Genomic DNA, 11245 nt, shown 5'->3' with positions numbered 1-11245 from the left:
AAGTTTCACCTATGGTGAAGCTTCCATATTGACACAGGGTATCTTTCTATTTGTCATGAATACTCTGATAATGGGTTATCATTTAGTGCTGCACGAGCCAGCTAAGGAAAGTATGAATGAAATGCAAACTTTGGGAACTATTATGATGGTAAGTTAGGAGGTGAATGGAAATAAAATTCAATATTTTATTTCAAATAATTTTTTTTTTCTTTTCTTCTTCTAGTTTGCCTTACTTTGGCTTTTGTTGGTGTGCAGCTCACTGTTAGCTTGTCAATTTCTGCGTAAACCATTTATATTCTATCCCATTATGATGACATTTGTGGCTGCAGCCACATTGGCACCAGTCACAAAACCCCTACCAGTTATTGCTGTATTTGAATTTATTTTTAGGGATCAAATGAGGGTAAGATCCGTAAATACAAAATGGTTTAAAAGTATAGCTACATATATTTTGCATTTCCCTTTTTTAGCTCTACATTATTTTATTTTATGTGGCCCTGGTTATTGCCACAGTGGCTGTGGTCTGCTGGCAACTTCGTAACGCTCAACATGCAACGACTAGTGTACGAAAACTGTTTCACATTTTTATGGTACTTGTCTATATACCGGGCCTACTATATGAATGTGCCTTTCTATATATTGCCTCCGGTGTGGCCATGGCATTAATAACAATTTTCGATTTACTCCGAATACTGAAAATGCCACCTTTGGGAGAAATTTTAGAAAAAGCTTTTCATTCGTTTGCAGATGAAAAAGATGCTGGTATTATAGCATTTACACCGATGTGTTTATTAATCGGTTGTTCTCTACCCCTTTGGATAATGCCCTGCCCCTGTAATACCAATGAACATGGACTGAATGTTAAATTGTTACCCCTACTCTCGGGTATCTTGACAATTGGTTTTGGTGATACAGCAGCCAGTGTTATTGGTTCGAAATATGGTCGTCATAAATGGAGAAGTAAGTCGTACCGTCTTATTTGTAATTCCTAATTTAATAACAAAATATATATATTTTCCAGATAGTTCCCGTTCCATTGAGGGTACCGTTGCCTTTACCCTTTATGTCCTGCTACCCATTATTATTTTCAATTTAATGGAATTTGTGCAATTGAATGCATTGCAATGGCTTATCATTATTGTGGCCACATTAATTTCAGCTCTTGTAGAAGCCCGTACTGATCAAATAGATAATTTAGTATTACCCTTAGTTTTTTATATAATTATAAGTTTATGTTAGCGTAATTTGTCATTTTTTTGTTTTCTCGAGAAAAATAGAAAACATAACATTCCTTCCAAGAGGCGACAGGCAATTTGCTCCCTTAGGATAAGTTATACCATAAGTACTGATTTTATTGACTAAATTAAAAAGTAAATACATATTGTTGGAGAGTTGCCAGCATCTGATTTTTCCAAATGGATATTCAAAATTGTATATTCTAATTCAATGAGAAAATTTCTGGTGCAGAAAAACTGTATACTATGTGGAACTATCTATAAAATTAATGACATGTTAATACCTTCAGCCTTATGGATAATTAGAGTATACGACAAAAATGTGTCTCATCTTAAATTTGGTTTTATAGCCCAAATTTTATAATATCCTATGAACGAACTATCCGATTTGAATCAAACTTTGCACGACCTATTATCTTCACCAAGCCAGGATCAAGTCCTAAGATGGGACCCATTTGTCTTCTCCTTCTAATACCTCCTCCACAAAGGGTATAAAAGTTCAATATTTATAAATTCACTATTAGGCGAATGGAATGTCCGATATGAACCAATCTTTACACAACATAGATCAAGTCCGAATGTTAGATCCATTATTCCACTCCTTGTGGCCCCTTTCCCCACAAAGGGTGTAAATGTTCAATATTTATAAATTCATTATTAGGCAAATGGAATGTCCGATTTGAACCAAACTTTACACAACCTTTTATGTATACCAAGCCTAGATCAAGTCCGAATATGGGACCCATTGGCCCACTCCTTCTGGTATCTCCCCCACAAAGAGTCAATAATTCACAATCTTGTAAATTCAATCTGAAGCGAATTGAATAAAAAATTAGATCAAATCCGAAACCTCTTAGATAGAAACATATACCGATAGAGATAGAAACATATACTTGTTGGGCGTGAAGTACTATGTCGTATAAGATCTCTTTCTGTCGAGAAGGTACCATCACAGTTGACAATAGATGATTTTGTATGGGTTATCCGTAGCGCAAAGTTATCTAAAGCGTTGGGTCCTGGCGGAATATCTATGTATTGCTAAAACAGGTGGAAGAGAGGGAAGTTGAGTACCTCATTAAAGTCCTCTATTTGTCGACAGCCGCGAAACGTGGAAAATGGGGAAGGTGCGCCAGGTACTAATCCCAAACAAGGAGGCAGCAAAAGTGAACCATACACCCCATCTCACTTTTATCACTAGTAGGATAGACTCTTGAGCCATTACTCCTCCATAGTATTAGAGAAATCTATGTAGTTGCGGGTTCAGAGAGGAATAAGAAGTTCAAGCCCCATAGAGTGAATAAGGGAGTTCCCCCAAAGGGGCCACATTCGAAAGCATTCTCCGCAAAGATATCTGCAATGAATTGAAAAAAGAGCACAGGTCCTCAAGTCCCTCGCCGGCAGCACTTGGGATGCAGATAAGGGGGGCTACTCTGTATTGCGATGCGTGAGAAAAATTGTAACGTATCGCGTAATTGGTACTCTCTAATTCGTTTTCGTATCTCCTTTCGCATCTACTTTACGCAAATGTAGCATCACCGCACTCTGTAATACGAAAACGCATGTCAAACTCGTTCGTTAAGCGCAAATATCTTGCGTTAACAAAATAGCAAACGCAAAGGAAGCGAAACATATAAGTAAGCTCCATTAAAGGCTTTATTTATATATAAATTGTAAATTATTTTAAGTAAAAGGCAAAAAAGTCACAGTTACAGGCTCAGCAACGTCAGTTCCTAACTTCAGCAGATTTTATGGGGCAACACAGTGATTTGGCAAAGGGACAGTTGCAGAGTTCAAATGCGAAACAACGCGCCAACAATTTGTGGATAAAACTGTCTGATGACCTCAATTCAAATTGACCTCCTGTAAAATATGTCGGTGGTTGGAAAAAGTAATATATTACTTTTTATACAAAATGTGAAACTATGTGTGCATATTTATAGGTTGGTGTTGATAACCACATTGTCCAAGCAATTTCAAAGCAGCGGCCTCTTTTATTGGAGTTGGAATTGTTGTGGATCTATTTGAAACGACGAGCGTTTAAAAAATACATAAACGAATCTTTATTGAGACATTTAATATAAATCTATAAAAATTAAATATTTGAAAACATTTGTCACATAATTCGTACTTATATTTTCATACCCGTGGTCACTTAGGCAGAGTATATTTGATAGATCTCATAAAATTCTTTTTTTTAATTCAGTAGCAGCGATGAAGATACCCAGCTGAAAAAAGTCCACGCCCATATGTGTGGCGTTGGACGTCAAAGGAATACAGATATTGTACCAAGGTAAGGAGATATTGTATGGATTATACATATTTTTTCATTATACTACTTCATTATACTTTGACATTAAAGGTGAATAATGTGAATGGCGGCGCTATACGTGTCTCATTCCTATAAGGCAATGATAAAATGGGCCCATAACAATTCACTGGAATAATTATTAGTTTACTATTGACAAACTGATAAGGTAGCACTGATGACGAGTCATAAATTTGTACAAAGTTCATTCAGAGGCCGGCATTTCTAAAAATAGTCAATATTCAGACGTAATTGTGCGATAAGAGGGGGTTTTTAACAACCGTTGGTAACACAAGACAGACTATTTTTAAAACAATAGCCGGATATAATGTTAATCATTTTGATTTTAATATTATTGAAACAATTCGATGGTAGTATTACTACTCCTACCTTATGTTGTTGTTAGGGAATGCTATCATAATACTAATCGGCATGTCTTACCCTGTTAATCAATGTTAATAAACATTAGGATATACCTTTTGACCCCCATTCTATAAAAATTTTGTGCTAAAATAATCAAATTAATGTTGGCCATACAATATTTTTTTCTTTTTACATTCTTCGAAATTCGTCTAGTTCTTAGTATAAGATTAAAAGCACTGATACGTTTAATTGTCAATAGAATATAACTGACTAGTCGGGTTTATCTTAAGGGCCTGAGTTATATGTTTCCGTTAAACAGACAGATTATCTCAAATTATAAATTATTTCATAGATAGTACACTCTTCTTACTAAAAAACATAAAAAATATACCTGTTGCTGTATTCTGGGAAACATTGTTTTGGAGCATTGCTTTGTAGTATTCGGATACACGACTTTCATAAGTGTCAGTCGATGTTGCCGACAGATATATACCTTATGGTTTGCGGAGGACTTCGGAATTACACACATATTTTATTATTCGCTTTATATTGGGTATATGTTTTTATCAAAGAGGTTTTAGATTTAATGTCGTTTCAAATTTAATGTATAAGATTATAGAATATTGACTCTCTGTGGGGGAGGTATCAGAAGGAGAGGACCGACGGGTCCCCTTTTCAAATTTGATCGAGGCTTGGAAAAGATAATAGGTTGTACAAAGTTGGGTTCGAATCAGGCATTCCATTAGCCGGATATTGGATTTAAAAATATTGAAATTGTTGACCCTCTGTGTGGGTGGTACTAGAAGGAGTGCACCAATGGGTCCCATTTTCCTACTTGATCTAGGTTTGGTAAAGGTAATAGTTTGTACAAAGTTTCGTTAAAATCCGATAGTCAATTTTGACCATTTTGTTGGGGAGGTACAAGAAGCAGTGGACCGATATTTCCCATCTTCGAACTTGATCTAAGTTTGGAAGAAATATTACGATGTAGAAAGTTTAGATGAAATCGATTACTCCCTTTGAAAGTTATCGTGCGCACCAGCCGACCAGACAGGCGGTCGGCCATTTGTAAATCGACTCCGAATTGCCTGAAACGGATTTGGTCCAAAGAAAGATCGGGTCTAAAACCAAAATTTCGATGAGGCACATGTTTGCCTCTTACCCTAATTAGCCATAAGGCTGTCCTGGAACCCAGCATAAATTAACTATCCGTCGTATATTATGCAGAGCAGACCTGCAATCAAGAACTGCTTTTGAGTTTATAGTGCACGACTTTGAAGCGTTGAGGGCCGCCTGACTATCGACATATATAGTCACCGGTCTCGTATTATCGGCAGTAAGTGTTTTAACTATCTCGGCCGCTTTCGTGATTGCAAGGATTTCTGCTTGAAAAACGCTACAAAGATTGTTACGTTTATATGAGAGGGAACATAGTCACTAATGTTAGTATTTCTCCTCAAGAAATCGCAACCTGGCGTTATGTTGAGGATACTAGTGTGACCATAGTTCTGCGATTTCCAGGCACCCGTTTCTCGGAGCCTCAGGGCATTTAATCAGAATGTCCAGTAGTGTGCTTCTTAGCGCTCCGGTAGTCAGGATCGAAGCCCATCGCTGTACTGAATTTTGTCAGCAGTATATTTTTGTTGACCCCCTGCCATCATACAAGGCAACCATATGGAGTTCTTGCAAGAGTAGAGTGCTATCAGTCCTTTCTTAGAGCGAAATTAGAAATTTCCCACCAACCAGCAAGACTACATCATCGGCATAGGCTACTACCTTTATTTTAAGATGGTCGAATTTCAGCAGTATCTCATATATCACCAGAAGCCACAGAAGAGGAGATAATACTCCTCCTTGTGGTGTGCCTCTGTTGACAGATTTCCTCACGTTGATAATTCTGCTTTCCAGCATTCTATCAATCTGTTTCGTTTATTTTTAATTTGACTGCTTACCATGGTAGCATTGTAAATTCCAAATAATAGTAACGTCTTTTTAGTCTTTGTTCTACATTTTAAGAACTTAATTCGTGTTTTAATAAAACCCGACCATATTTTTCATTTTAACTCTATTTCAGACCCGGTGCCTCACCTGGCTATTGGCTGAGCTGTCTGCTACCCCTCTCCTTAGTCGTTACATATTGGACAAATGTACACGATCCACATAGATGCTCGGATATGCCACAACAATATAAGCTAATTACATTAACCGCCCTTACAATTTGTATACAAAATATTAGCTTCTTCATTTATCTTGCCTTGCAAGCAAAACTCTACAAATGGATGATAGTTTTTATACCCTTTGTGGGTGGAACATGTATATTTCGATATGGTCTCGGTATGAATTGGTGGCTGGCATTTGCATGGACGCTATTCATCGATGTACTCTTTCAGCGATGTTATATACAGGTTATGCGTGATTTACCAAAAAGTTTCACCTATGGTGAAGCTTCCATATTGACACAGGGTATCTTTCTATTTGTCATGAATACTCTGATAATGGGTTATCATTTAGTGCTGCACGAGCCAGCTAAGGAAAGTATGAATGAAATGCAAACTTTGGGAACTATTATGATGGTAAGTTAGGAGGTGAATGGAAATAAAATTCAATATTTTATTTCAAATAATTTTTTTTTTCTTTTCTTCTTCTAGTTTGCCTTACTTTGGCTTTTGTTGGTGTGCAGCTCACTGTTAGCTTGTCAATTTCTGCGTAAACCATTTATATTCTATCCCATTATGATGACATTTGTGGCTGCAGCCACATTGGCACCAGTCACAAAACCCCTACCAGTTATTGCTGTATTTGAATTTATTTTTAGGGATCAAATGAGGGTAAGATCCGTAAATACAAAATGGTTTAAAAGTATAGCTACATATATTTTGCATTTCCCTTTTTTAGCTCTACATTATTTTATTTTATGTGGCCCTGGTTATTGCCACAGTGGCTGTGGTCTGCTGGCAACTTCGTAACGCTCAACATGCAACGACTAGTGTACGAAAACTGTTTCACATTTTTATGGTACTTGTCTATATACCGGGCCTACTATATGAATGTGCCTTTCTATATATTGCCTCCGGTGTGGCCATGGCATTAATAACAATTTTCGATTTACTCCGAATACTGAAAATGCCACCTTTGGGAGAAATTTTAGAAAAAGCTTTTCATTCGTTTGCAGATGAAAAAGATGCTGGTATTATAGCATTTACACCGATGTGTTTATTAATCGGTTGTTCTCTACCCCTTTGGATAATGCCCTGCCCCTGTAATACCAATGAACATGGACTGAATGTTAAATTGTTACCCCTACTCTCGGGTATCTTGACAATTGGTTTTGGTGATACAGCAGCCAGTGTTATTGGTTCGAAATATGGTCGTCATAAATGGAGAAGTAAGTCGTACCGTCTTATTTGTAATTCCTAATTTAATAACAAAATATATATATTTTCCAGATAGTTCCCGTTCCATTGAGGGTACCGTTGCCTTTACCCTTTATGTCCTGCTACCCATTATTATTTTCAATTTAATGGAATTTGTGCAATTGAATGCATTGCAATGGCTTATCATTATTGTGGCCACATTAATTTCAGCTCTTGTAGAAGCCCGTACTGATCAAATAGATAATTTAGTATTACCCTTAGTTTTTTATATAATTATAAGTTTATGTTAGCGTAATTTGTCATTTTTTTGTTTTCTCGAGAAAAATAGAAAACATAACATTCCTTCCAAGAGGCGACAGGCAATTTGCTCCCTTAGGATAAGTTATACCATAAGTACTGATTTTATTGACTAAATTAAAAAGTAAATACATATTGTTTATATGTAATAAAAAATATACATACATACAAACATATTTTTTTAATTGTAAAGGTTCGAATGAAGGTGAATGTGTCTCTTGGTTCGAATAAGAGATTTCTTCGAAAGGTAAGCACTATGTTTAACATTTACGTTCGGAAAGCTATGGACGGATCCAAGGGTTGCGTCTGTCTGTAATAATTGATCCCTTGGCGGACAAGGATGATGTCATGGATACCACTGGTGTTTATAACTATTGCTTTTACAAAATAGATTGAGGCGACGCACGTTGTCCCAGTAAGATTCGGGTCGATTTTAGTAATTTTTTGTTGTAGAAGCCCTATTACCCCACCAAGTGTGCTAAAGCCAAAGAGCATCCGTCAAAATTATTTACCGTATGGCGGTACATTTCTGCAAACGGGTTGTTGAACCTCGTACAATGTAGGAAATTTTAACGGCTCATAGGGTCAACATTTCCTATAGATGGAGCTAATAGTATTTAAGTGTGACCAAGTTGACATTCAATGCTTGGAGAGTTGCCAGCATCTGATTTCCAAATGGATATTCAAAATTGTATATTCTAAGAGAAAACTGGTGCAGAAGTATACTATGTGGAACTATCTATAAAATTAATGACATGTTAATACCTTCAGCCTTATGGATAATTAGAGTATACGACAAAAATGTGTCTCATCTTAAATTTGGTTTTATAGCCCAAATTTTATAATATCCTATGAACGAACTATCCGATTTGAATCAAACTTTGCACGACCTATTATCTTCACCAAGCCAGGATCAAGTCCTAAGATGGGACCCATTTGTCTTCTCCTTCTAATACCTCCTCCACAAAGGGTATAAAAGTTCAATATTTATAAATTCACTATTAGGCGAATGGAATGTCCGATATGAACCAATCTTTACACAACATAGATCAAGTCCGAATGTTAGATCCATTATTCCACTCCTTGTGGCCCCTTTCCCCACAAAGGGTGTAAATGTTCAATATTTATAAATTCATTATTAGGCAAATGGAATGTCCGATTTGAACCAAACTTTACACAACCTTTTATGTATACCAAGCCTAGATCAAGTCCGAATATGGGACCCATTGGCCCACTCCTTCTGGTATCTCCCCCACAAAGAGTCAATAATTCACAATCTTGTAAATTCAATCTGAAGCGAATTGAATAAAAAATTAGATCAAATCCGAAACCTCTTAGATAGAAACATATACCGATAGAGATAGAAACATATACTTGTTGGGCGTGAAGTACTATGTCGTATAAGATCTCTTTCTGTCGAGAAGGTACCATCACAGTTGACAATAGATGATTTTGTATGGGTTATCCGTAGCGCAAAGTTATCTAAAGCGTTGGGTCCTGGCGGAATATCTATGTATTGCTAAAACAGGTGGAAGAGAGGGAAGTTGAGTACCTCATTAAAGTCCTCTATTTGTCGACAGCCGCGAAACGTGGAAAATGGGGAAGGTGCGCCAGGTACTAATCCCAAACAAGGAGGCAGCAAAAGTGAACCATACACCCCATCTCACTTTTATCACTAGTAGGATAGACTCTTGAGCCATTACTCCTCCATAGTATTAGAGAAATCTATGTAGTTGCGGGTTCAGAGAGGAATAAGAAGTTCAAGCCCCATAGAGTGAATAAGGGAGTTCCCCCAAAGGGGCCACATTCGAAAGCATTCTCCGCAAAGATATCTGCAATGAATTGAAAAAAGAGCACAGGTCCTCAAGTCCCTCGCCGGCAGCACTTGGGATGCAGATAAGGGGGGCTACTCTGTATTGCGATGCGTGAGAAAAATTGTAACGTATCGCGTAATTGGTACTCTCTAATTCGTTTTCGTATCTCCTTTCGCATCTACTTTACGCAAATGTAGCATCACCGCACTCTGTAATACGAAAACGCATGTCAAACTCGTTCGTTAAGCGCAAATATCTTGCGTTAACAAAATAGCAAACGCAAAGGAAGCGAAACATATAAGTAAGCTCCATTAAAGGCTTTATTTATATATAAATTGTAAATTATTTTAAGTAAAAGGCAAAAAAGTCACAGTTACAGGCTCAGCAACGTCAGTTCCTAACTTCAGCAGATTTTATGGGGCAACACAGTGATTTGGCAAAGGGACAGTTGCAGAGTTCAAATGCGAAACAACGCGCCAACAATTTGTGGATAAAACTGTCTGATGACCTCAATTCAAATTGACCTCCTGTAAAATATGTCGGTGGTTGGAAAAAGTAATATATTACTTTTTATACAAAATGTGAAACTATGTGTGCATATTTATAGGTTGGTGTTGATAACCACATTGTCCAAGCAATTTCAAAGCAGCGGCCTCTTTTATTGGAGTTGGAATTGTTGTGGATCTATTTGAAACGACGAGCGTTTAAAAAATACATAAACGAATCTTTATTGAGACATTTAATATAAATCTATAAAAATTAAATATTTGAAAACATTTGTCACATAATTCGTACTTATATTTTCATACCCGTGGTCACTTAGGCAGAGTATATTTGATAGATCTCATAAAATTCTTTTTTTTAATTCGTTCATCATTTTTGTTTAAAAAAACACTAGTACCACACAAAAATATGTTTTCATTTACAATTTTTTGACGTTTCCTTTTGTCATTCTTCGTTATTGTTTACTTTGTGGCGACATTGTTGCCCTATTTTCAATTTAGTTTGCGAATGCGTTTGCGTGAACGTTACAGAGTACCAAATTGTACTCTTAACGCATTTAGCTTTCATATCGCACTTGCTTTCGCAACGCAATACAGAGTAACCCCCAAGGAAACCTTTTTGACATCTTATAAAGCGATTGATCGGTCTGTGGCCGGCTGTGCGGTACCAGTATGGTCTGCGAATGTTATTGCTACGCAATGGAGATGTATTCAGACCTGTCAGAACGAAACATAATAGGCATATAAAATTGCTATAACGATCAATACTTGTCTATGAAACTATCTGCTTAATTGATATAGAAATAGCGAGGAAAAATTCTTTTTTCGGATCAATCGACTGAAAGTCTTACAATATAGAATCTTTTTACTTTTTCCAACTGTACCACATTTTTCAAACTAATCTGTTCGAGATGACGAATAGCTGACCCATCGACAATTTACAGGAGCAAGTCGATGGATCCATAATTACCACCCGTAATCATCGAACAATAGACCTATCAAAAAGGATTGGACTATATTCAACTTGAAGCAGTTGAGGAAGCAATACAAGATGAATGCCGGAGAAAAGTCGGAGAACGTCTGCCTCTGATAACAGCAGCTACGACCCGAGACTTACTCGGCCAACGTTTGTCAGCCCATTATGTAAAAACAATAAGCCTGCTACAACAACAACATACCAGAGTGGTTTTGGCACAATTGGAGCTCAAAATGTGGTAATGATAAATATGACAATCTTTACCTCTTCAATTGCCCTGACAAACTCACTTTCTCATTAACTAACCCCATCTCCAAGATCCTGAGCTTTGTTAAGATTTTGACTCACCTTCCTTTACTCCTGCAGATTGACCAAACG

At 36.9% G+C, this 11245-nt stretch overlaps 2 protein-coding genes across 2 annotated transcripts; both read left to right on the top strand.

Moving 5' to 3' along the window:
- Nucleotides 1-4: 4 nt before the first annotated feature.
- Nucleotides 5-1252, top strand: LOC133322771 (dolichol kinase-like; the record flags this gene model as incomplete). The annotated part of the gene is made up of 4 exons (XM_061531732.1): nucleotides 5-148; nucleotides 224-403; nucleotides 471-960; nucleotides 1022-1252. Coding segments are annotated over 4 exons (1032 nt in total), but the record flags the coding sequence as incomplete, so codon positions are not given.
- A 4987-nt stretch (nucleotides 1253-6239) lies between these two features.
- Nucleotides 6240-7580, top strand: LOC133322768 (dolichol kinase-like). The gene is made up of 4 exons (XM_061531730.1): nucleotides 6240-6476; nucleotides 6552-6731; nucleotides 6799-7288; nucleotides 7350-7580. The coding sequence occupies exons 1-4, from the start codon at nucleotides 6240-6242 to the stop codon at nucleotides 7565-7567; spliced, it is 1125 nt and encodes a 374-aa protein (XP_061387714.1). The 3' UTR covers nucleotides 7568-7580.
- The last annotated feature ends 3665 nt before the right edge of the window (nucleotides 7581-11245 follow it).

This window comes from Musca vetustissima, unplaced genomic scaffold (genome assembly GCF_032173495.1).
Source record: "Musca vetustissima isolate MV318-11 ecotype Yass unplaced genomic scaffold, APGP_CSIRO_Mvet_v1 utg311199, whole genome shotgun sequence".
Taxonomy (NCBI): domain Eukaryota; kingdom Metazoa; phylum Arthropoda; class Insecta; order Diptera; family Muscidae; genus Musca; species Musca vetustissima.
Note: the sequence above shows the minus strand (reverse complement) of the source record. Positions and strands in the feature narration are given on the sequence as shown.

Coding starts and splice junctions, on each gene's coding strand:
- LOC133322768 (XM_061531730.1), top strand. CDS start 6,240: ATGAATTGGTGGCTGGCATTTGCATGGACGCTATTCATCGATGTACTC. Junction 6,477..6,551: donor CTTTGGGAACTATTATGATG/GTAAGTTAGGAG, acceptor TTCTTCTTCTAG/TTTGCCTTACTTTGGCTTTT. Junction 6,732..6,798: donor TTTTTAGGGATCAAATGAGG/GTAAGATCCGTA, acceptor TCCCTTTTTTAG/CTCTACATTATTTTATTTTA.